This window comes from Corapipo altera, unplaced genomic scaffold (assembly GCF_003945725.1).
Source record: "Corapipo altera isolate COAL_440 unplaced genomic scaffold, ASM394572v1 53, whole genome shotgun sequence".
Classification (NCBI taxonomy): domain Eukaryota; kingdom Metazoa; phylum Chordata; class Aves; order Passeriformes; family Pipridae; genus Corapipo; species Corapipo altera.
Genome location: NW_020884900.1, coordinates 8,910,772 through 8,937,618, shown reverse-complemented (window position 1 = coordinate 8,937,618; position 26,847 = coordinate 8,910,772). Strand labels below are relative to the sequence as shown.

The 26,847-nt window shown below is 40.4% G+C and overlaps 1 protein-coding gene across 3 annotated transcripts; it reads right to left on the bottom strand.

The window, feature by feature from the left end:
• Positions 1-732: 732 nt before the first annotated feature.
• DUPD1 (dual specificity phosphatase and pro isomerase domain containing 1) lies at positions 733-26,847 on the bottom strand. Of its 3 annotated transcripts, XM_027649445.1 has the most exons (5): positions 26,677-26,847; positions 20,084-20,213; positions 19,654-19,867; positions 9,758-9,978; positions 733-4,807 (listed from the first exon to the last, which is right to left on the bottom strand). In XM_027649445.1, exons 3-5 carry the CDS (start codon positions 19,836-19,838, stop codon positions 4,560-4,562), a joined length of 654 nt encoding a protein of 217 aa, XP_027505246.1. In that variant the 5' UTR covers positions 19,839-19,867; positions 20,084-20,213; positions 26,677-26,847; the 3' UTR covers positions 733-4,559. The 3 variants fall into 3 exon arrangements, with proteins under 3 accessions (XP_027505246.1, XP_027505245.1, XP_027505244.1); XM_027649444.1 differs by lacking the exon at positions 20,084-20,213; XM_027649443.1 differs by lacking the exons at positions 20,084-20,213; positions 26,677-26,847 and adding an exon at positions 20,612-20,714.

Below are 26,847 nucleotides of genomic sequence, written 5' to 3'. Positions count from 1 at the left end.
AATGTATGAAACTTCTTTCCTATAGAAAGTGTTAATATATATATATATAAAAGGATATATGATAGTAACTGACATGGTGTTTGAACTGTATTTTAATGATAGAATTGTAATCTCTTCCTTTGTCACTGTTGCTGGGCGACAAGATGATGCAAATTCTCTGTATATGGATATGGGTGCACACAAACATACACACATAGATGAACACTTCTAATCTAGCAGTAGGTGGTCTCTAAATATCAAGAAGACTGTCTATACATGCAGCTTGTGAGTGGACAAGTTCAAATGTGGTACATTTGAATCTACACCAGAAAAAACCCCTTGTCACAATTTTTTCAAAATGCTTCTAATGTGATTGTTGCCACTGAATTCCCCCTTAGCCCATTGACACTGCAGGAAGGTTGTTGGCTGAGGTGAAAGCGTTGGTCATCTTGACTGAAACTGTGTCCCCGTTCCAGTATATAAAGCAGCTTTATAGGTAGTATTTCACATACTCAAATGTCAAAAAAAGTGTGTTTCTTCAAATAAAACCATTACTGTATGGTGTTGCAAAGTCAAGAAACTGATACTAGAGATTCATGTGTGTAACCTGTTCAGTTCTAGTATGGGGGAGCAGCAGTTTAAGATAGTGGATCTGAATGGGAGCTAAAATTGCTGATGAAATGGTAAGTTGGGGTAACTTGTGTTTTAGGAGTTCAGAACACTTGATAAGGAGAGCACAATACAACAAAGATCTTGGTTCATACCCCTTAGGTTGTCAAATTTGTTTATTAAAGGCAGAGAGTATTAATAGTACTTAAATTATGTTTTCATTTTCACAAAATAACTGTCAACTTTTTTATGCTTAGGAAAGGGAAAGGTGAACTCAACACAGTTATTTGCAGCCTTCAAGTATGTTTAGCGAGGACCATATCTTTTTAAATAATTGCATCTCAGAGTAGCAGTGTGCTTTGTGATTTTTCGTTTGTGTGTTTTTACAGTGAATGAAAAAGGCACCTGGGTCTTTTATCTGCTGCTGTTTAGTTTTGAGTTTCGAAGCCTGTAACATAAAAGCAAATCAGACTTTCTTACTGTTTCAAATTTGTGCTAACCTGAAACAGAGCATCCTGACTCCAGCATATTGCCAAAATTCTGTATTTGCAATATATGAATTAAAGGTTGGTTGGAAAATTAGGTATAGCATGTGCACAACAGGCAAGTTTCCAAACTATTTTTTTTTTATTTCAGAATTGAATTCCTGTCAGGAGGACAAGGAGCTTTCCTACATCTTTTGCTGTAGTGACTATTTAGCTATGAATTGCCTTACTGCACTAAAATTTCTTTTATAAGAAGGCTGTCTTTCCCTTTACAGATATACTTGTTTTATGTATTGTATACCCATTGCAGTGTCAGTTTTGACTATGTAGTCTAACACCATCCCAGATGAGAATTAGCCCTTTCTTTTAGTGTCCCCAGAAAATTCTTCACGGAATTGCAATAGATTATTCTTGTGGAATGCAGGAGGCTTCCTTGTCCATGCAATCTTAGTCTTTGGTTTGACAAATAGTATACTCCATACCACTAGTGATTGGCAAGAAGGAGGTAAACTTGCCTTGTTCTGTGTATGTTTCTTGCAGACCTGGTTTATAGATGAAATCAGTGCTGCTAACACTTGTTAGTAGCTAGTTAGCAGCTTGCAAGAGTTGCCTGCTTTGTGGAAGTCACATGTTCCAGAACTTCTGCTTTTTCTGATTTAGTCTAATGGATTCTGGGAGAATGGTAGGCAAGAAAGTTGGGAAGTAAATGAGAAATATGTTTACTTCAGAACTGTTTAATGGTCACAGCTGTACCAGCTGAGTCCTTCAGGCAAGACCTGGTTCTAGGGAAGATATTTACTTGTCTTTGAAGCAGAACATACTTCATCTGGAAGCTGCCAAAAAGGCAGTACTGAAAGCTGCACTCTGGCCCTTTAGTGAAGACAGGAATGGTGAGTGTTGTTGCACTCAGGCTACCTGATCCCCTCGCAGTGGACAAAATATAACCCGTTTTTTACTAACTTTGTAAGAATCTCTGTGATAGAAGCAGAAACGATGAGCTGCTAAACATACTAATCTTTCATATTAGATCACTGTCAATATCTTTCAGTTTTATAAGCTGTTAATTTATCCATCAGGCAGGCTGGTTGATGGAAACAAACTGCATTTATATCCAGCATGGTAACTAGAAAGAATGACCCTGGCTGTAGAGCTGAGAGTGATCAATTATGCATGTAAATCAACAAATCCTCTTTCGGTTACAGCAGTTATCAAGCTATATGGCAGGATACATGTAATTTGACTGAGGGAAATCCTGGTGGATATTTGTTATCTTTTGGTATATCATTTGGTACAGAATTCCTGTCTGTAAAGCTAATGAGAAGAAATACTCTGCTGCCATGGAGGTGAGAGTGTTCAGCTTTCACCATCAGCCTAAATGAAAGAGCAGGACCATGCATCTGAAAGCAGGTTTATCTAACACAAGGCTGGGAGAACTGTTCCATGTTTGAGTTTGTGAATTAAACTGCAATAGACACTAAGGTGGTCTAAAAAGTTACATTTGAATGTCTGTGGAAGTAGATGGAAAGAGTCGAGGGACCTCATCCGAAAATATTTTTACTCTAACCCCATACTGTGAGTGCTTATTTATTTTTGAAGTGTCAGATTACTTCAAGTTCCCTATTTTTTTCTAGGTTTTTTTCTGGGTGTTTCCCCCCCCCCAGTTGAAGTGTAGAGATACTTAATTTGCTGGAAGTCCCAGAGTTTGTGTGTCTCTATCATGAATATTTTTCACGTTATGATGTCTCATTTGTTTTTTAGCAGTAGTCAATTGCAGTCTGAGAATTTAAAGATAAGGTATTTATTATGCAGATAAATACAAATGATAAATCAAAAGCATTGTATTATGGGTGTCTGCAGCCTTGACTCCAGTTAGTGTTTAGAGATGAATGATTTCCTGGGTTTTGGGCCCCAGAAAGATGTGAAGGAATAGGAAAGTCTTCGCACAAGAGATGGCTAGCCTGTGAAGAGCTGTTAACATATATAAAAATGGTATAAAGTTGTGCTCAACTCTGGTTTGTAGCATATCCTCACAGTTCTCAGTGTTGCACTTGTGCCCTGTGTTCTTCTTTTTTAAGTATACAAGACTTCTACACTTTATACTGCGCTGAAGTTGCAAGGTCTTGTGTCAGGTGGTAAAGACCAAGAGCACTTTCCTGTCTGCTCGATGGCCAAGTCATTCTTTGCAGGCACTGAGGCACCAAATAGCTCTTGCCTGATACATTGAAATGGGCAAAATTCTGGTGGAGAGGGTGATGACTTGAGCTTTTAGCAGATACGGGAAAGGTAAACATGGCTTAATTGTGATCCTCCTGTAAAGTACATTTTAAAAATGTCAAATGCTGCTGGGGTGGCAAAACTCTCATTTGTGTCAAAACACAGTTTGATAATTTATGTCGAATAGGGTAAATGGAGTAAGGTTGGGCAGAAAAGTAGGTCTGGTGTCCCCATTAGTGTATTTGTACCACTTCTGCCAACAAATGATATTATTAACAGATGCACCTATATAGGAGCATAATGACCTATTCAGGTGACTAAAGCTGAGATAGGAGAAAACATGTGGTAGTGATAAATATAAACAGTGTCTGGAAACACAACAGCAGCTTTTTCCAGGGTAGTCAGGTCACTGGTATTTTTAAAAGGCTTCATTGGTGTCTCATGCCTTTTCTAAAACCTCATTAGAACTGGTTATAATCCATAGTTATTTAGGGGCTATATTAGGGCTCCACATGTTCAGCACTGAACTTCCTCATAACAATGTAAAGGCACTTCTTTATGTATAGAACCTTGTAAAATTTAGGTAATTGAAGGATTTAGGACAAGTTAAGCAAGTTAAAACTGAAACTCCTAAAATGTCATGTGTATGTATCTCCTTAAATTGTTGTCTGTTGTAGCTGCTTATGCATCTGACCTTGTCAAGGGTGTTGCTTTGTTTCTAGTTTGCATGGTGTGCTGCAAAGTACATTGTGAAGGCTGAGTAGTTGATCCACGTGTGGAGACTCTTTAAACACTATGCTGCCATAGATTATTACTCTGAAAGAAGACATGGAGATGGCAGGAAACGACACAAAAAGGCAAACTCCTGTGAAATCCTTCAGAACTCTGGACTAAACATTTTTTTTTTCTTGCAAAATTTCTTCAGGAGTGCCTAGCTGCACTTGTTTAAAGGCAGTGTCCTTGGGTTAGGATCAGGATTTTGGGGGTACTCAGCTAGAGGAGAGTTTTAAGTTTTTGTGCTGTAAGAGCACAAAGAGACAGAGAAACGTATTTGTTGATGTAACAAAGAATTCTGCTAAGGCTGGAACTTTCTAAGACGATGGGTTTTAAATTTGGCCTCCCTTCTTTCTCATCTTGACAGCATTTGAAATGACTTTGTTTTTTTCCAGCTAATAACAAATGATCCTTGTGACTGTGTAATTAACTACAGCTTCCCCTCCCCTCCTTCTATGGAGTTTCTTTTCCAGTAGCACAGCCCTGCCAGGAGCAATACTAGATGGTGGTGCTGTTCTGCTCGCCGACAGGTGGTAGGCTGTTTTTGCTGTTCCTCCTCTGCAGTGCCAGTGCTATGTCCAGTTCTCTCAGCTGCTTCAAGAAGCCCCGGTTTGGCAAGATGCACCGGTGTCTTGACACTTGCTCAATGGCATCCACCACTGTCATGTTCTTGTAAATCATCAGGTAAGCCAAGACCAGTGTGGCTGAGCGGCTGCGACCCATGGCACAGTGAACCAGAACCTTGTCTGTGGGAACAAAGAGAAGTGATGCAGAGGTGACACTGGGTAATCCTTTTCTTTGACAGTGAAGGTTTCTGTAGTGCCCCTGCTCTGTTTGATGGTTTGAATACCCTTACCAGCAATTTGTAAGGCCTGTCTTTTCACCTGTGGGGAATCTGAGGCTGTAAACCTTACTGTAGTAACTGAACAGCATCTACAGTAGAGATGATCCATTTAATTTTAAACCAAGTACCTTTTTATTTGTGAACAAAGCTTACAGAGAAGGTCTAGGGGCTACAGCCTTGCATTAAGTAACATAGCAAGCTCTACTGCAGCCCAGTCTTACATGCCTCACAAACAGTGTGCATGTAATTCTGTGTTTGGGAATAATGAACAAAGCACAAGGGTGTGGGAGGATTTGGTATGCTATCATACCCTCCTTCCATGAGGATAAATGGGATGCATGTGGGGTGCCTTTCTCAGTTCTACTTAGCTAGACACAAAGTAACCAAACTTGATTTTGTTTTGTTGTTCTGATGTGCTTTGAGATCTAGATTGCATCACTTTATGCCCATTTTTGAGGGCAGAGGATAAGAAAGGCCATAGGCATATGACCATGGGGTGGAAAGAAACCACCTCTTACACTGTAGAAATGCTTCTGCAGAAATCTCTGGCTAGTCACCCTGTTGTGTTTAGTGAAAGTAATATTTCACCACCACCACCCACCATCATCTCTCTGAGTGTTCTAATATGATCATCTCCTTGCAGTAGGAGCCTGTCTTGTATCCTGTGAATGCAGTGTCTTTGCCAATAGTTTTCATCTCTGGATAAATGTGGCTTGAGATTTAGATTTAGCTTTATGACATTGCCTGGTTTAACTCGAGGCTTCCAGAGGCAGAGAGTCCTTGGCTTTGGGTACTAGCAAGGTGCTAAGTCAAAGTGGAAACCTCCATGTTTGCAGTGTCTGTGGGACATGGAGAAAGAAAACAGTAAGTGGTTAAGGTCTGATTGACAGGTTTTGAAACACTTCAAAAGATTTTCAAAAATGATTCAAAGCCCTTGAGGGGGTCTCACAAAGGGTTGAACTGCTGAAGGAAGTAGATCTGGAGCATTCTCTTTAACACCCTGCTAAGCAATTGCCACAGGAGAAAAAAAAAACCAGAACAACTACTATCAGGGCCAATAATAGTTTATCTTTGTGAGCTGTACCTAGTGAGAAGTGTTGGGTGCAAAGCCATGACTCCTGCTGATTAACTCCTTTACTTCCAGGCACAAGAGGATGTCTTGGCACAAGCAGCATTGCTGTGTAATGGATGCATCAAGAACTGCCAACACTAGAGGATTAATGGTTACAGTCTGCATCGTAATCCCAGCAGATAGTCTTAGAGGCATCTTGGCAAAATTCCAGTCCTTCTGATAATTAAAAGTGCCTCTTCCTCTCCTGGAAAATTATAATCCATTTTATTATTACTGCAGATATTTAAAATGGATGAAAACTCATTTGTTCAACCCTTCACTGCTTCTCTTTAGAGCTTCCCACCTTGTAAATGGGTTGCTGTTGAGGTGATAAAATACATGATAGGACAAGGAATGCTTTGCTTTGTGTGGGTGGCAAATGCAGGGGATCTAGGAGAAAACGTGGGTTTATATTGTTAACAAAGGCAAAAAAGGGCTGTATAATTTTCTGAAATGTCTGCTGGTTTGAAGAGAAGTCTATTGTTTGCTGTGTGTGAATAGTCAAGATCTGACTGCCTGTTACACAAAACACTGGTACTCTTCTGCAGAGCCACATCCCTTCTGTCCTATTTTGTAGTTTCTTTCATTCTAGTGCAAAGACCACTCTGAACTTTCTTTCCTCAGAAAGGAGTCTGTTTTTGCAGACCCTGACTACTTACATCCTTCAAGGAGTGCCTGAATATCCAGTATCAGTGCGCAGAGGTAGAGGTCTGCTGAGTGGTGACAGGTCACTATTTTGTTTACTTGACTTGGATTTGTGTTTCTTGAAAATTTCTTTCTCTTGATGCAGCAAAGATGGAACCATGAATATTGAGGTGTCTTTGGTCAAATACCTGGGAGTCTTTGTCTCGTGTGTTTCTTCTCACTTTGTTTTTTTTGTCTGTGTCTTTAATGTATTTTTCCTGTGCCATTTTCACATGGAGTGAAAGTGCCATTCCCTTCTACATCTTGAGGAACTAAAATTGCAAAGGAATAACTACTAAATCTGTAACATAATAGGGAACCTAAAAGCCTCTTAAAATAATGTCTTCCTTTCATGTTAGTGAGGCCTCACTGATAAAAATTTTAATTTGTCCTATGGTCTGAATTGCATGTTTTGGGAAAGCTTTATGCACAGCTGAATGACAGCATGCATAATTGTGAACCATTACAGTTTGCCTGTGAAACTTATAACTGTTCTTAAGTCTAGCAGCCCATGCTTAAACTCTGCAAATACTGCTCTGATCAAGGAATTTCTTTACCATCATAAAGATCTTGAATGTTAAGTCAGAATTACTGCATTAGGACTGTTTTGGCAACATCCAAATTGCGAAGCTTTCTGGTCTGTTGCAGAAAGAGCCTTCTTCATTTGAATGACAGCTTGTTTCAATAACATTGGCTGTTGAGCACCTTCCCAGCAAAAATAATTTTATGCAGACATCTATTCAATTAATTTGATCGCATGACTGGCTGAAGGTCACACACCAAACAGTGTAATACAGCTGAAGTAAAAAAACATAGATCATTAATACATACATTCTGGTCACATAAGTTGAAACTTATGTCTTTCCCCCCTTTTCCCTCTCTACATTTGCTCTGTTCTAATACAAAGCAGCAAAGCAGTGTAATGTTGTTACTGGCCAGAAGTATTTACTACATGCTGAAATCCCATGTCATTACCACTGGAGATAAGTGCTTGGTTACTTAGTATAAAATCCTGTTTAGGAATCTGGATGCTCTGTCAGTCAGGAAGGTGCACACAAATAGCCTGTTCATCAGGCACTTGAAATGCAAAACACCTTTTTACACTAGATGTGCATCCACAGATTGTGCAATTATGTTCTTGGAGGAGAGCAGTAGTTTCCTCTACTCTTTTCTCTCTGAGAGGCATCAGTCCACTCTTCAGTCTAGCTTCTGGAGTCATTCTGTTCTGTAAATGTTTATTGGAAAACCATTGTCACGCTTTTAAACCTCAGCGTCTCCCTGGGCCATGCATAGTGTCTTTATGCAGGTCTTTGGCTGGGATAAGATATGCATACATGTGGTGTGCTTTTCCCTCATGATAAAGTTAAGAGCTTCCTCTTTTTCTTCATGAGTATTGTGGTAGTTCTTTATTTTATTGGTCTCCATCAGAATAGATCTTAGCTGTCTATCTTGTTTAAAAGCCCTGTGAATGTGGCAGGCACTGCACAGCTACAGAAATTATTGCAGTTGGTAGTATCTATTTTTTTTGTTTTGTAGTTCATTCAGTCATTTTTGGATTTGGTTTCATGTGTCAGTGCTGGACTGGTGCTTGATACTGTCTCAGAACTTCCTGGACTTTGATGTGATTTTGAAACAAAAAGGTTAATACTTCCCTGCACCATTTCATCCTTTCCTGCCTCAATATTTATTGGAATGCAGGGGTTTTTTCCTAACCTTTGCTGCTTCCCTTGTGCTTGTTTCTCTACCTCAGTACAGCAGACAAAGGTCTTACAGGAACAGGAGGGTGGTGGGAATGAGAAAGTCTGCATTTCTTATTCCAGCTACTCCAGTCTGATTCTGACCTCTGGCCTCCAGCCATGGCTAGACACAGGTGAGTGTTAGTTATCCACTCCTTTCCAAAGGCAGTGCTTCAGACGTACGTTTTGAAATGCCAGGTGCATTTCTTCACAAGCAAGTAAGCTCCTGGAGCAGTTTCTCTTGCTATTAGGACTTTGATTTTTAAAACTGATCTGCTTTCAAGATTTTCTCCAGAACAAGGGAAGGGACTGTTGCCGTGGACTGTACTTGCTGAAAGGGTAGAATTGTAAAGGCCTGGCTGGCTATTGGAAGTAAGTCAGGTAGTAGCTGGCTACAGCTGAGCTAAACAGGCAAGAACAGAAGCTGACACAAGGCTAGAAACTTGATATCTGACCCTCTGATATTAAGGTCTCTATATGTCAGCAGGAAAGTCTTAAGTTTCTCAACTGGTTTCTGGTAAAATATCCTGTAGAGATTTATTTTTTTTTAACAAGTATGAGGGGGGAAGGAGTGGGAGTAATATTGAAAGTCAGTATGAGGCCTAGCTGTAGCACTTCACATCAGTGTAAAGCTTTCTGATAGAACGCTGCTGGAGATCAGCAAATAATGAATTGTAGTAATCAAGCTGAGAAATTACAAAGACTTTAATGAAATGTTTCTAGATTACTGCTGTCAGAGCTGTTTTGGTTCCCTGCTGCTTGGAAGATGGCGGAGAGATAAATGTTATAGGTTGGGGTAGATCTGATGGTCAGGTAGGGAGGGTGGTTTCTATGTTTATAACATGAATCTAATGCTGTAGAGCATGAAGCTGTGGAGTGACAGCATGGAATCTCTGGGAGCACTTGTGTCCTATTCCTGCTGCTATGCAACTAATATTCATTAAACCTATGTTAATAAGGATAATTTGAAGAAAAAACAGCTAATTTGTGGCACCCTTGCAATGTCCAGTTGTCTCTAATGTGTTTATGACGGAGTCAAAAAAACAACAAAAAATCTCTATCAGACAGGACACCTTGATTCAAGCTGTGATGAGGACTTTTATCGAAGTGCTTGGTAAGGGGCTCTTGGGCTAGTATTAGTGAGAAAGGTCCTAATTACATCACTACCATGTCTTAAGCTGGTTCCCTACTATTAGCTTTGTATTTTCTGTTAACCTGCATTGGACTTGTTTCGTTCCTACAAGGTTAAATGCTGTGGAACTATGCTTTTAATCGGAGTAAATGTTGAACTGTTTTTAACCATTTTCAGCACCCTCCTTACTTCTTTCATCCTGAAGCGCATTATCAATGAATTTAGAAGCTGAATAAAAGAATTGGCTGAGGTTGAAAGTGGGGAGATCATCTGCTTCCACTCCATGGTACTCCACAGCCATGTTGTGATAATACTCTGGTCCTGTATCCACGTTCCGCTGACCATGGGCTGCGTTGAGGATGTGGGTGAATCCCTCCTTCTCCAGGCTGTAGCGATCTAATGCAGTTTTTCTGTTAAAACAAGAGCTGTCATGTAAGTCAAGAAGCTTCTTATTCATCAAGCTAGAAAATAAACTTAAGAAAACCTCTGATTGGGCATATTCTAAATGTTAATGATGTAAATGATAATGCTGTAACAATGCATCATTTACCATTTTAAGGATCTTAAGATACTGCCATTTGGAGTGAATAATCTTTCTGGAGTTCATAACTATATCTCCCAGGTCCTTAGAACATGTTGAAAATTAATTTATTTTCCTGTTGCCTTTGTAATGTAGGCAGTACTGCTTCTATCCATCTTTTACAAGAAGAAACCTGAGCTAGAAAAAGAAATAGAATGAATTATTTAAAGTCATAAAAGCAAATCAAGTGGCAGAACTTGAAACAGCACCCACGAATGCTGTTTTCCCCTTCTGTCCCATCAATTGGTATTGCAGAACTAATAAAAAAGTCAGTAATATGTGAGTAGTAAAATCATCTGGTATTCAAAAAGAAGCTCTTCTTCCCCAAAAGAAGTTACTGAGTGTTTCTCCATTTCTTTAAAAAATAAATAAACAAAATGTTAAAAACCCCACCCTTCTGTGGACATTTTACTGTCATGTTTGGTCAAACCAGAGGTTTGATATGGAGATTGGATATTAGCTTTCAGAGGAAGCTGAAAGTCATATATTAGTAGTTTAGCCAAATGTTCTCGTATGTTCTTGTCCTCTCTTTCCTTGGACAAGGGAAGTCAGATAGGAGAGGAAATCCTAGATTTTTGTATGCTCAATACCCATGCTAAGTGCTTCCCAGAAGGATGAAATTCCTCAAAAAATACAGAGTTTGTGGACAGGCATGTAAAACTTTTTCTGTTCCATTACAGAAAGCTTTTAGTTTTGAGAAGTTTTGTTCTGAAAAAGCTGTCAAGTTTCATTAGTGCCTAGGAAAACTATTAAGCTTTTTACAAAAAAAAAAAAAAAAAAAAATTGCATAGGCTTTATTCCGTTAATGTATTTTCCCATAAGTACTGAATGATGTGCAACAGCTTTTTCCAACCAAAAGTACCTTTCTCCAGGAATGTTTCCTCAACATTTCCATGTGTAAATGCAGCTGCTGTCACATAGGATATTGTGCTGGGCTACCTGTTGTTTCATAATTCTAGCCGGATAGCCCAGAATAGCTTGAAATTCACTACTTTTCCCGCTTCTAAGTCAAAAACCCTCTTTGAGCAGTTAAGGACCCAGTGATTAGAACATTTAATGGGTATGGATACTGAAGGTTTTACCTGTGCTTGCTCTTATGTAAATTAAGCTCATGATAATTGGCTGTTCTGAGTAGACATGCAGAAATTCCTTTCCTTACTGGTCAGGAATTATAATGTCTTGACATTAATTGTATTTTTGTTAGGAAATAATTTCATAAGTCTCCTATAAAATCATGGAAAAAATAAATAGCTCCAGTTAATGTGGTGATGCCTACATAATAAGCTCAGTAGACTCTGGAGGACAGAGAAGCAGCAGCATCTTGCTGCCAGTGCTGTGCCTTGTCACCTTCACCTCATGTTAAATAATGTGCCTACTCCTTCCCCTTGTATTGGGTTATGGACAGTATTTAAAATTAAATGTCCAAGTTAAATGTCCTGGCTAAAGAGTAAGGTTGTAGTGAATAACTACTACTCTTTATTTTGATGTACCTACTTTCAAGTCAAGTTTTGTTTTGTCTCCCTGGTGCTGAAATATGTTCTTCATTCACCAGACTTGACCCAAAGCATGTATCCAACAAACTGTGTAAGGCTGATGGCTTCAGATCAGACATCTGTGCTCAACTAGAACTCCTGCAAGTGGAGACCTACATGCTGAGTAGCAAGTAGGACTGCAGAGTAGCTAGGAACAGTAGAAAAACAAAGGTTTTGATGGACTGTAAGTACTACCAGGCTTTGGCTTCTGCAGGCATTGCTCAGGCTAATAAATAGCATTTCAATTAAATGATCAAGTTTTTCTGAGCAAGGACATCGTCAAACAGTAGGTTGCATGACAATCATTAACATTTGACACTTGTATTTATATGAAATCAAATTTTCCTGTTTCCTTGACTGGAGATTACCTTTTGACACAGTGGGTGCAACTAATGCATTTATTTCTGACAGTCACACTTAATCGTGTTCCGTGTCTTAGGATCTCATTTTTCGGTGTTTGGTGGCCTCTGTTCCAATAGCTATTCAGAAAAAGAAGGGATACTGTCTTTCAGGAGCTTGCATAAGCAGTCATCTCAGCCTGGCCAAGCTCCTGAGAACTTCCCCTTCCACCTCCTAGTCTTGCCTGTAGCTGCATTCTGTGAATTTGGGGCCCATGATGAACTTAATGCTTCACCTTTTTGTTTCATCAAAGGCAAGGCAGTTTGGTGTTCGTTTTGCACCATAAATGCATTAGCTGTTCTTTTGCCTTTGATCTGTTGGAGTTTAGGAATATACACATTGTATATACATTCTCTTAATTCCCTCTGTTTCCCGTGACTTGGGGTAGAAATGGAATCCAAAGCAGCAGTGGATCAACCTTGAATGCTGTTGCAAAAAGCCTGTTATAAATGCTCAAATGTAACTAAGTCAACTTCTCTGAAATAACTTTTTTTTTAAAGCAAATTGACAGTGTACCAAGGAAGTAGTTAGAAGGTTTTCTACTCCTCTGTCTTTGACACTGAAGAATTTGTGCTGTTCTCCTCAATGCTTGGGATAGACTGATTTTAAAATGTCATCTGCTTTTTAATTTTACTTGATATGCAAACTGATTCAGCAATACCCTTTAGACTGAATGGAACCTTGCCCAATGGAATTGTTTTCTTTATGATATAGATACACATTTTCATCTTTCTACTGACATTGCTAATCTGAAAAACTTCAAGAAAATGAATGCTCAGTGTTGAGCACTCAAATCTGTTAAGTTCTTCACATTTTCACTGGAATAGCTATCACTCAAACTGTGTGTAGGTGTTGTAGAACCCGTTAGTTGAACAAAGACCTAAAATACTTGCCCTGTCTATGTGGAGCAGGGTCAGTATGGACCCTATGACTCTGTGGCTAGTGCATCTGCAGGCTGAGCTATTGGATGCAATCCATGAAGAGGATGTCAGGCACCTTCCTTACAGAAGATATCCTGGACAATTTTTTCTATTAAAAGGTTTTCCTAAGGTTTCTAACATATAATGTTGTGTAGACGCATGAAGAAACAGTTGTTGTGTAATAGAAAATAGGGTTCATTGGATACTGCAAGAGGTGCTTGCCTTGGGCTTTAGAATCTGCATCTTTTGAAGAAAGCTGAAGTGACACTTAGTCTTTTTGAAGAGCAGAAATGTTTAGTTTCAAAACTAATAGGGAGATTAGAAAGCACTTTATGCTCTTTCTTCTTCCTCACCATGCCCCCAGTCTTGCATTGGATAATCATATTTTCATAGAAGATCTCGCTACTGTTCTTTGCAAATTTTTCCTCTTTTTTTCTTTCTTTTCCTTGTAAAATCTGTCCCCAAAAACTAGGCAAAGAGCCCAACTGGACTGCCACTTTTCATACTGGGTCAGGTTTCTCTCCTTTTCAACTCCCATCAGCCATGTTTTCACTTTGTACTTTGATCTTAAATATTACCAGGCAGAGGTGGCCTGTGCTGAGACTCTGCCATAATATAGGCAGTTAAACTTGAGGTCGTTCTGGGTCTGCAATCTGTTGACTGCCAGTTAACAGAGAGCAAGAAGCAGTCTGTTAAGCCCTCATAGAGGGGACCTATACGCCTGTAAATAGAAATGTTACTGTGCCCCTCGACATGTCTGCTTGCACTGGGTTTGGCCATCGGTGAGCTCTGGCTTTGTGTGAAGGACTGGCTTGTTTTCCAACCTCAGCTGAATCTGTAGTGTAGATGCCACTGTGAGAGCATCCCTCTATCTGCACATTGTGATCAGAGCCTACGGGGTTTTTGTGTTTCATCATGTGTGATTGTTCTGGTTACACCCCAAGGAGAGGGGAATGCTTTTGGTCTTCCTTGCAGTTTTTACCATGCCTGAGGTATCAGTATTTTGGAGGAAAGGGAGGAATAAATCAAGCATAAATACTTGAAAATATCCAATTGGTTGAGGTTACTAATAGCTTAGGATCATTCAGGGGTCTAATTCACACACTTTATTGAAGGATTTATAACTTTGTTTCTAATTCACTTTCAACTAGAAATGGCACAGATTTTTTTTCCTTGTACTTGGCTCTCTACCAGAATGTAATAGGCAAGCTAACAATATTCTTCTTTTCCCCTCCTTGGGTGCTGCTGTTTCCTATTAAATTGCAATTAATACTTCCATTTTTGTGATTATGGTTGAATTTTAAGTACCCATTTTAAAGAAGAGTTTGCTACAAATGCCAGTGTAGGTGAAGCCATAAGCATTTGACTGCTCTTACAATTGTTTTCCTTTTGTGTATCTCCACCATCTGTGCTATTAGCACTTGATTTCCTTTTACATGGTGCAGCTGAGGTTTCCAGTATCTGTCTTGAATGTGTTCCTATGCAGGGAAGGTGAAGTGTGGCACTGGGAGATAACAGTGAAAATTTCAGTATAATTCAGTTTAGTAAGAGATGAACTGGGCAGATTGGTCCCATGTAAGAGCTCTTCAGTTTGGAGCACATAAACTTATGCTAAAAGTTAAGCATACCCAGAAGTCCTTTCCTCTGTGTTAAGCAAAAGCTCAGTGCTTTGCTGAATCAGACCCTGCATTTACTGTGGGGCAGATGGACTCATAAACATGTTTTTAAAGTTCTGAGGTAAGAGGGAGTACTTTGATGTGGGAATGCCACCTAAATGATGAAAATTTGAGATAAAATCAATTTTACATAGGGATATATTGATACTAACAAACTCACCGAGAGGGAAAACTGACCCAAACAAAAGTGTCATCCATTTTCAGATGGTTCTCAAAAGACTATTTACATCTCTTGGGTTGTGCAAGGGCAAGTAAAGGGCTTGTCCAAGGCTTTAACTGTGCCTGGTGTCAGTTTTAAGGCTATGATTCATAGGATTAATAGCAAGTGCTACAGCGAACTCTGCCTTCTTCTGGAAGCAACAGTGTAAGTAGTTATAATAGGAAATAAATGCTTTCTTTCAGGTTGCTGTCTCCAGCGTACCAAATCCCTGCTCTCTCTTTCCAAAAATACTGTCATAACAAGCTTTAGTCCCAGCTGCTTTCATCAGAAAGTTGCCCAAACCAATGGAGTTGGAAGAGAGGGGAAGACAACTTACAGACACTGCAGCCTGCACCTTCACATGAAGTATTAAGTATGGTAAAAGCAACTAACAAAGGGAAGAGAAGGCAGCTCATGATGAAAACACAAGTGCATCTGAAGGAAGGGCAGTAATCCTACAAAATACTTGATGAGAGTATGGGCAGAACAACTCCTTCCACAGGTAAGTCAGCACCTTACAGCTGGTACTGGTCAACCAGATGAGTGATATAAACTTATAAACTTTATGTAGAGCCAAGCCTCTTAATCTTCATGCAAAGGTTGTGCAATGCAATGATGTTTCAGTATAGACTGTTGAAGCCACAGATTGTTGTGACCCAGATTGACAAAACACAGGGAAATCTGAGGCAACATGTTACTAGGAGAGGAATTGTCTCTCTCAAACTTTTCCGTTTTCTTAGACGTTGAAGGAAGGCTTGATGCAGGATGATAATTTACCAGATGGTCAGTGTCAGAAAGAAGCTTCCTCAGTATAGGCAATATTGACACTTTCTGAAGAAAATCTGGCAGTTCTCCCTCCTGAGGAGAGATGTTGAGAATTTCCAATAATACTGACCCACTTTTCTTTGGTAACTCCAGCACTAAGGGAGTCTAGAGATAGTACAGCATTGTATCCCCTTTTCCTCCCGAGGTGTTGCTCCGTTTCTGTGGATACCTCCTGTTCAGTGTGAATTAGAAGAATTTTTAGGTACCACTGAAAATACTGAACAGGATCTTCAGAATATGTGGTAGAGAAAGATTTAGTAGTTCATTTTCCTAAAGCCCAAAATGGTGGATGTAGTTTTTGTAAGTGATACAACCTAGATACAGGAAATAGCTTTCTGCAAAGGCTCCAGGCACATGTGTTGTAGTTAGTCAGTTCCTGGTCTTGACTTCAGTCACTCATCAAGTGTTAGAAATCACCTACAGACAGAGATGTTTTGTGGGTAAGTGTTACTTGTCTTGGAAACCATTGGAGCTTTGAGGTTTATGGTCCAGTATTACAGATCTGATTTTCTGGATTATTAAACTGCTGTTACAATTGGCAGATTCTCATACTAACAGAGTTGAAACTATGTCCTCAAGAGTGTTGTTATAATCTAATCTGCATACACTTCTCTCTTTATATGATTAATACTGGTGTAGATGCTAGGGGTTGATAATGCTAAATGGTAGGAGGTAACTGTTTTCTACCCTGAGTGAGTACAATCTGCTTCCTTCTAGGTTAATGCAAATTGTCTTTCTGCTTAGTCACTTGGAAAAAGCCATACTGTACTGTTTTTTCTGCAGAAGGGTTAGAGGACAGAATGAGTTTTAGCTAAGCATGTATTTAGTGTTTAGTTATTTATCTTAATTATCGTGCACTCCATTTTGTAGTTTTGAGTTACTTGTGCGTCTTGTTAAACCTCTCCTCTATTTGTTCTCAAGACCATGAGTCTGGGACAAGCACAGACCTTGAAGTGCAACCTCAGTTCAGCTGCATATCCAGAAAATTATTTTTCATGCTTGTAGAGAATTAGACTCCAGAAGACTTCTTTTCCTCTGGGAGTAGTTTGAGAACACAGGAAGAACTGAAACTGTGATCAGACCTTAAATCCTAATGAGATCTAGTGGACAGTTAAGAGGAAAACAAATTCTTGGGGGGCCTTTTCAACTGAAAGACAAGTTTTGAACTTCAGAAATGTGGAACCCTTAACATCATTGCAGGTAATAAGGCCATCACTGAAGAGCTGCAAGAAGAAACTACAAGATGTGTAACTGGCAGAGATTTTCCAGGTGATTGGGGTGGAACAAGCAGGTTTGGGATTAGCCAGTAAAACTGCCTGTGGAAGTAAACAGGTGACCAGTGAAAGAAAGAAGCAAGACAAAGCTGCTTTCTATCCCTTTAGAAGGCTTCTAGATGTGAGGAGGATACATGCAAGCACTAATCCTGGTAACAGTTGAATCAAATCTTGGCAAAGTGTTTTATTCCTATCACTGGGCTGTCTCATACGAGTTCCAGTGTCTGGTCTTTAAAAGTCCTTGGAACTTGCTGGAGGAAAATTTCAATTGGAGCTGAACACAGCATGTTATATTTTGAGGCTTTGATTATTCTGGGTCTGACAGGCTCATGGAGATTTCATTGCCTCTGGGCAACATCTGCAGCAAAGCCTTGTAACAAAAGGATTGAGTGGCCTCACAGGGCTCCCTGATAGCCTGTATTGCATTAGAAGGAAGACGTGGTTACTAGTCAGGGTAATTAATTAGCATTTCCATAAGCAGTCACAAGTCCTGTTAACCTTGTGAATGCAGGAGGCAGGAATAAAGCACAGATGTGAAGGCTCTGAAGATAAACTTTGCATGCGTGTTCCCTTGATTTTGTTGATGAGTTCCACTAAATTCTTTCAAGATCAACCTTAATTTAGCATGGCTAAAGATGCAAATGCACCCAACATCTGTTAGTGTCTCCATGGCAGCTCTTTGGCCACCAGTGCTATAGCTAGGTCTCAAAATAAACCAATACAAAAAACCCTGCCACACTGAAGGGGTAAGCTGTTGGTCAGAAGTAAGATGTGGAACTGGCTGAGGAAAGGTATGGAAGTCCCTGGACTTTGCCTGCTTCAAATCAAATTTTAGTTATGGTAATGAAAGACTGCATCCTTCCTGCAGACCAGTTCTTGTCTCAGATTTCCTCCCATGTCAAGTTTGTCCTTACCTGGCTGACAATAGCCATTGTGTTTTAGGGAGTCGCATTTTCTGGTGAAGTTTTATTTCTGTTCAGCCCCCACCTGCTCCTCACTTGTTTTTCCTTCTCCATTGGTTTTCTCATTCTTTTATCTTGTCATGTGTGGGACCTGTTTCCCCTTGGAGCACCACTGGTTTTCCTCCTGATGTAAGACCAGTCCCCTGCAGAAATATGCTGCCCAGCTTAAGTGAGTGTAGCTCCAAGTACCTCTCAAGAAGCTTGTGTTTGTGTTCCCCTTGTTAGTTTATGCAAAGTGCCAGGTGTGTGCTGTATCCAGAGTAGCACCTCCTAGCATTTACTGAATTGCGAGGTGTAACAAGCCACTGCTACAGGAATGATTGCAGGAAAGGCTCAGTGACTAGTGTCCTGGGCTTAGAGACTGACTGCTTGTCTTGTTAAATCCCTTTGCTCAGAGGGCACAGCTATAGCTTCATCACAGAGATAAGAGGGAAATTCTTTTAACAGCTTCATTCAGAATAATTCTGCTGGTGATTCTGAAGAAGAAAGTAGGAAATAAGTGCCAGAAGGGGCTGTTCTTTACAGTGAATTTTGAGTTAGCAATATCTAAAAGAGGGGCAGGGTAGGATGTGGAAAGGAAAACTAAACCTCCTTTTCTTGTGTTCCTGAATCATTTGGCCAGGCTGTTCCCATGGCTGAGTTGTTTTATCCCACACCACACGCACACGCTCCCACCCCCACACCTAAAAGTGGGAGCCCTGGCTTGGTCCAAGCCCAGAACTCTTGTGTCTTTCTGTTGCCTCTGGCGCCACAGAAGTAATTGGTGGATGATATTAGGAGTCTTGTAACTCTCAAGGCTGTATATCTTTCCTCTTTTATAAGCTGGCAACAGATGAATTTTAGAACCTTTTAAAAAATTATTGAGAATTTTGGAGCCAGTGGGGCTCCTACTTGAGCCTTTCAGTGATGGTGTAAAATAAATGTCATGTTAGTGCAGAGTGTAGAGGAAAGTGGGAATTGGACCAATAATGCCTGAGGGGTAAGGAAAGCTCTCTTGCTCTGCTCAGGGTTTGGGTTGGGGGATTTTCTGATGGCACGTCTCCCTGCTGCAGCAGTCATCTCTGCTTGTTGGAATAGGCTGTTTCTAGTTTAGTCCTGTGCTCGACAGAACTAAGTCTGTTTTGTGGGGTTTTTTCCACATCACATTTGGTCTGATCAGTGAGACACATCTCTGCAGCTTTGCCTTCCGCAGGGTTCTGTTTTTTTTAATCTCTTGAGCAATTTGGAAATGCACAGTGTTCCATGTACACAAGCACAAGCTTGGAAATTCAGAAATACCACTGCAGGGTGAACTGTCTCTTTTGTCACTTTTCAAGAATTACATTTTAGGCCTAAACTAACCTAAGGTGTGGTCCAACACATCTAGGTCATGTTAACTGTGGAACGACTTTCATTCAGAGGTGAATGACAAATCACTCCTTGACATGAACCATTTAAAAATAGATCACAATGAGCTTCAACTTTTGCAGCCTACAGTGGTGCCACAACCAGTCCTGTTACTCTGCCTTTAACAGCAAACCCAACCACACTTAACCTGTGCTTCTTTGTAGCAGCAGCAGACACTGTGTGCTTATAACAGTAAGGGCCATGCAGGCTCTGATTGCTCTGTTGAACTCTGGCATCTGTCAGTAGTTCAAAACACCTTGCTCTGTTGGTGAGCTGTGCTTACTACAGCGTAGTCATCTCCTACGTAGAGCAGATGTACTGTGTGCACTTACTCATCTCCTATGTAGAGGTTGGGCCAGACTTCATTGACATGAGTGTACTTTGGGCATCCCTTCCAGAGGAGTCGCTCCAGTTCAAATGCCCCTGGGGTACAGTAGTCCTCTTCAGGATCTACTTTGATTGCTGTGTATGCATTTCTCTTCGCAGCATTCCAACTTCCTGATGACATTTTATCCATGGAGTAGTGCTCTTGGGATGTGCAAGAAACTGGAATGCAACCAAAGCAGATCATTAACCTGAGGAAGCACAAAACAAGTGACTTATGCTCCAGCTGTGGGACACTGGGAACAGCACTGCCCAGGTGTGACTGGGCTGCACGTTGTATGAGATGGATGACCCTGCTCTGTGGCAATCACAGACTGGCACCCGGAGTTCTGATCCCCCCCCAAACTAAGCAAGGAATATGTTGTTGGAGGAGCTCACCAGCAATTGGAACAAAAGCCAAAGGTTTGTGACTACTGAAGTTCAGTCTCCACTGGGAATTTGTTTCCTGGAAAATCCACTGGTAAGAATTTGATAGGCCTAACAGCTAGGGTCTAGAGCACCTGGGGAACTGAGTGGAGGGAATTTGATTATTTTTTTTTTAGTCATTAAGAATAAGAATTAAGAATATTCTAAAGCCTTATCCTTTATGTGACTTTCAGCAATGCAGGGAGATGAAATGTGTATTCATGTGAATGTTGGTTATACCTGTTCTATTCTCTTCTACTCTTCTGTTTCCTATATTGCCAGCTGAAAACTTTCCTGTCATCTCTGTCTATGTGTGGGCTCTGTCTTGTTTTTCCTACTGGGACTCCCTGATGTCTCAGGGGAGCAGTTGCCCATGTCTCTTATTCTCTTGAAGGGACAGGTTGAACCTTGGGGTTCTGTAGGAGACTCCTAATAAGAAGATGTGAAGTTGGGCTTGATCTTACGAAGTGAGGAAGTACAGCCTGCCAAAAATCCACCTACCTTGCAGGCAACAAATCCTATAGTGGCTCCCAAAATTGTTTTGTGTTGGCTGTTTGTGTCCTTTTAATTCCAAAAATCTGGTTAATGCCTTCATGCAGCTATTGTAGAGTTCTCCTGAAAACAGGATGACCATATTTCACTGACATCCCATGTACCCATGGGGTTTTTTAGTTCAGTTTGGGCTCTTTTGTGCTTGTCATGTTCTGTTTCTCTGCAAAACTTGAAAAAGCCAAATGATTCCTGTTTTCCTACTCCAAAGCTGTGTAAGATTGTGGAGTCAGTTTTTGTTTGGCAAAGTGTACACCTTTGTTCAAAAATTGGCTTGCTTTCACTGGCAAGGGGATCTGTGGTTTAGACAAGCTTCCTAAAACATGATGATGATGTTTAGCTAAGTGGTCCTCTGTTGAGATTTGTAAAGGGCTCTGAGAATTCCAGCTTCTAGCAAACTTACCTTGGGCTTAGTCTTGTGTGCCTGTGGTGTAGCATCAAATCCCATCTCTCTGCCCCAGCAGCCATGCCCCAGGACAGCCTTTTCCCTTACCATTCCAGAATTATGCTAATTCTACATGCAGACTTATTATTTTCTGTAGATAATGTTAGACTACCAGAGATACAAATCTAATACAGTCTGACTTTGGGAGTGATTAGGCTGTTATCTAGAACTTGATAAGAACTGCTATTTGTCTGCTGAGGAATTATCTTAACTGAGAGGCTGTTGCTTTGATGCTGAAGGACTGACTACTTTTTTTCATGGCTCCATGAAATGGGACAGGAGGAAAGGAAGGGAAGAAGAGAAAGCAGTGTAATCAGTAGTCACAGTTGGTTGCCACAGTGTATTGATTTGTTACACCTTGGAACAGGGCGATTACATCTGCAGATGATCGTTTGTGGTACTGTAACACCAGCGCAGTTTGAAGCTTGGGTAGCACTCTGAAAGTTAGACCACTGCTGAGAAATACTTGTTTCTGTCTGTCCTGGGAAGCCATATGCTCCCTGAACTTTCAAGTACGCTGTGTTCTTTTATGCCTTGCCAATGTTATCTGCTGCGGGGATTTTTAAATTGAGTTAGAGCACAGGAAAACATCAGTTGAAATTCCTCTAATAAAACATGTATTTCAGATTTGACTCTAGACTAAGTAAGAAGTAACAGAGTTTAAATAACAGGAGGGGAAAGGGACTGGTTTGCTATTTGAACTCTGGCATTTGTTGCCATGAAACATTTGGTTGTGGCAGAAGGACAGAAGGGCTTGTGTTTTTCCGGGAATCAAAGATGTCTAACTTCATATCTTAGTGGTTATTCTATGTACACCAAACAGAGCTGAGAGAAGACTATTCCCTAGGCCAGCCCTCTTAGAAAAAAAAACTGAAAAGTAGACTGGATTTTTTTGGGGTGGGTATTCTTAATGCTGTTGTGGGTATAAGGGACGACTGTTCAGCGTGAGCCCAGGCAGAGAAGGCTCAGATTTCTGTTGCAGACCTTTGGGGCAGGGAGACCATCCCTTGCAGAATGTTTACCCATTGCAGTCAGATGGGAGACAGATTGCAGGGTTACCTCTGCACAGGCTTGTCGGAGCAAACTCCCACCCCCTGTGGTGCTTCATTTGGGCTAAAATACTTTGCATCAAGATGAGTTAGTGCAGACTGAATGATGTACCAGTGCAGCTTCCCTGTACCAGCTTGGTACCAGGAGTTCCCTTCCAGTGAGGCAGGGCAATCTGTGGCTCATCCCACTCTTTCCCTGTGCTCAAGCCACAGCTTCTCTCCTGCCCTGCTGGGCTATGCCAGGGCCAGGCCGTGTGAGCTGCTGAGACCTTCCTGTTCCCACCCTGTGGTGCTGGTCAGGAGCCACAGGCTGGGTCCACCTCAGTGGGGCCCTGCAGATGCTCAAGCCTGTGAGATTTCACCTGCTGAGCCCGACATCCTGCGGGTTCTGCCGCTCAATCCAGCGTGTGCAGGGAACGCTGAGCTGCCAGCGCTGTCATGGGCTTAAGTGTATTATCAGAACAAGGATGATAAAAATTCAGTCATCTGCATTTTTATACCCTAATTTTTCTCTTCATAAATAAGACCAAAGTGCATGTTATCTAATAAATTTTATTTGTTAATCACTTGGATGGCTGAAATATTTCTCCCCCTTGGGTTATATGTATATAAATGAAAATATTGTTAGTGATTTCACAAAATGGTAATTCAGAATAATGGAGAGTTAATCCTCTTTTCATTAGTGAGCCACTTCAGGACATACACTGTGGCAAATTACACTGCATTTTAAGTTGTTCTCAAGTGCTGTGCACTAGAAAAAAAAAACATTAAACTAGTTTTGCATTGATAGAAGTAATTGTGTGGCTAATTTGGATAAGCAGCATGCATTAGGCACAGCAAAGGAATCTCTTCTTTATGTTCACTATCCACTCTACAGCTGCCAGATGGAATTTCTTATACAGCTCTTTAGCTTTTTTTATTTTATTTTTAACAAAATAAGGAGGGAGGAAAGAAAGTGCAAGGGGGGGGGGGGGGGGAAGGAAAATCTGCCAGTCTATCTGCTGTTTAATTCAGAGCATGAACACAGTCTAGTGTCTGAAGCAGTAATATGGCAGTGAAAGATTTCCCTTCTGCACCATGTTTGGAGTCTCTTAAACTATTCAAATTAACCCAAAATTTCAGGTAAAGCCCTGTGAAGTCACAGAACGTAGTCCCCACTTTCAAATTTGTTCAACAGGAGAGATGTGCAACCCCACCACAAAATTTGTAGGGGGTTACTTAATGTTTTTAGGAATGAGAGTCATGAGCTCTACAGTTTGGTAATTCCACAGATGGGGGAGAAAAACTGAGCTTCATGTCTAGAGGTGAATGTAAGAGCTTCAGTGATGGTGTGTACATTTCTAATGCTGGTTTTCCACATGTAGTGGAAGTTTCTGAGTACTTTGAGACTGAAAGCTATAAGTCATTAGCTACCTAACAAAATACTGTGTTTCTTAATATCTTTGGCTCAACGTGCTATGCAAGCCCTAGTGCTGTGTATAAAGATGCCAAACAATTCGGCAAGATTTATGGCTGGGAGTTAAGATCCAAGTCAGCTGTAGAGACTTAAAAAGAAAAGAAAAAAAGCAGACATGCACAGACAAGGATTGCATTTGCCCTTATCCTCTGCAAGGGCCTAAATACCGTCTCCCCTTCTTTTCTGCACCCCTCCCTGACACGGGGTTTCTCCATCACTGCTGTTGTCCCAAGCATATGTACTCTGGCCGCCAACTTGTGGCTCTATTTGTGTGCCTGAAGCTACTGATCTTCAATGAGGTCAGAGCCCAGTGGCATTGGTAAAAAATATGCAATGATACAGGCTAAACAAGTAAAAAGTTGGAGGAAAAATGGAGACAGAGGATAGTTTTCCTCGCTCTTCCCTTCAGATGTATGAGCTGTTCTATCTTGCCTGGCATAGGGGCATAGAGCTTCCTTGACTTAATGCCCACTTCAGTCCATATTTATATAGCAGAATAGTTGAAATTCTTTGCCACCCATGTTTCCTGTTACTGGAAGTTCTCCCAGCCCATATGACATCAATCACCTGTGCTAGTGGGGCTTTCGATGCTGGCTTTATTAAATTTAATTTGGTGTGCACAAGTGTACCAGGCTTGGGTTCGTAGTCACAGTTATCTAAAAGCTACTTCTCCTTGAAAATACCAGCAATGAAAAATTTATCTGGTTTAGCTGGGAAGTGAAGGTTTTCAGCATTTAGCAAACACCTAAATATATAACCTGTTTGTAAATGTGGAGGTAGATTTGAATCTAATTCCTGTTTTGATGCTCTCAGATTTTGCTTCCTACCTCTTTCCTCATGTCAGCTCTGAGAAAGGAGTGGAGCTGTGGTATCTCTGGGAGTTTTTTTCCAAGATGCCAAGGGAGGGAAAGAAAATAATGAAAGCAGACTATCTGTCAGCTCTGAGCCTTTCATGAGGGGTCTACAGAAGTAATGACATATCCATTAGACTTTACACCTGCATGAGTGCAGGGGGAGATAAACATGGTGCCCTTGAAATTAATCGGAGGTTTGACCCTCAAGTCCAGGGCCCAAAATAGTTCATCTACTGCCATGAATGCTAAATTTGACAGAAGAACAAAAAAGTGGGAAAAACAACTCCGTAATTTTGATTGAGAAATTATTTTTGAGCTTGAAGAGCTTGTTACTAAGAATTGATTCCTATTTTTTCTGATGTTGCATGGAGAGCTGACTTGTTTGAATGTTTTTATTTATCAGGTAGAATTCAACACCACTGAAATTGAAGGACGTCTATTTTCCAGCTACTCAAAACTGAGACCTTCTTGCCTTCCAGACAATGGCAAAAATAATGTTTTTATTTTTATTTACTTCCTCCTTTCAGTTTAACCTTAGATAAGACCTTCATGGAGATACAGTGTCTGTAACAAGTGTGTACAAGAGGGAAATACCTGAGAGAAGATAAGGATGGAGAATACCAGTTCTTCTATACTTTCAAAAAAATATGAAAAAGGCTTGAATCTAGTTTGTAATCCATCTCCAGGTAAGCACTTGCACAGTGCTGAAGGCAGACAGAAATCAGATCTAATGACTGAGGGTCTTCAGAAATAGTGAAGGAGGATCTTCACTGAGCAAGTTCTTGAATTTTTAAGAAATGTTCTGTTCTTCAATTTCCAGCCCACCTGCCAGATACATACCTCCCTTCAGGGTGAAAAAGTGCCTACCCTTTTGAGTATGACTAAGCAGAGGACTGTTTTATAAACTGGAAAGTTCTTGCAGAAGCCAATGCACATGCTGTCTGGAGTGCAGTGTTTGCAGTTGGGAGGAGGGTAAACAGTGCTTTGGTTTCTAAGCTTTTTGTGACTCAAAGTACATCAGTTGAACTGAGAGCTGGTCAGCTGCAGTAACATAGGCTTGCTTTGTCAGATGATTTAACTAAATGAATTTAAAATGGTGCTCCCTTATATGCCATGCCTGTGATGTTTACCTTAGGATTCCAGAGGCTGGCAGCAGCCATGGAGAGAGCTGTGTGCTTTCCTGTGTAACCTTACACTTGCTGCACCCCAGGGTACTGCAAAGGTTCCTTGGGTGCGTTTTTGACTTGGTTTTGGTTATTTCCCCCCCCCCCCCCTCCTTATACGAGGATGAAAATATTAATCTTTTCCAAATACTTCTTGGGACAGAGGAGAAGTCCTTCAAAACAATTTTTCTCTAAAAGAATTAAGCAAATTCCAAAACTGGAATTCCCCAGGTACCTGCAGTATACTTAGCCAAAGAATAACACAGTCCTGTGTTCCCTCTTCCTGTTTTAGTCTTCACCAAAATTCATTTACTTCAGTTCCTTTGTTTTACCCCTGCATTCTTGTGCTTAAAGCATTCAAGGACTGTAAAATAGTTCATCCAATGCATGTCTTTAAACAGCTTAAAACCAGAAGAATCATAGCCTCTGTGCAATTATTTCCCAGACCCTCCTGCTGTGAATATTCAAAACTAACCAGTTATTTCAATGAATTTCTAAGCCACTGATGACTTAAAAAACTTATTTTTGCCCTCATTCTTTATTGTTGACTGGACTGGTTAATTTAAAACAGATTACGCTGAGATTTCATTAAATATTGTGAGAGTGCCCAAAGAAACTTAAGACACACCATCATTTGAGAGAATTGCAATTCAATTGGAAAAGTTAGACTTGACTGGAGGATGGAGTAATTATTGAAGAATAGGCATAATATTCTGGGACAGATGTTACAAATCTTAAATGCATTTTTATCCCTAACTTTTAAATTGTAATTATCTCTAAAATAAATACCCTTTTGACATCTAATTATCTAATTTTTAAAGTGATTCCTGTAACATGACAAATTTGGTTTTCTAAAATTATAAATTTTACCTTCAGAACCTTTTTTAATACTGTAATAGCTCTAAACTTTTTTTCTCTGCAACAAGTTTATGAAATTAATAGTTACCTTGCAAAGCTCTCAATCCTCTCCCTGGTTTACTAAACTAGGTTATAAAAGGAAGAAAAGGAGCACAAGAAGTACAGCAGAAAATGTATATTGCTTAGTCTTACCTGTAAGCTTAGGTGGGTGCTGTAGGTAAGCAGGTCCTGTGAAGTGCAGCAGAACGACAAAAGAAACCTTACTAACTTTGCAACTAGAGTCTATTTTTAGAGGAGGATTTGCTGACTCTGACCTTGAGTGCTACCCCCTCCAAATGACGATCTTTATATCTGCTGGTAAAA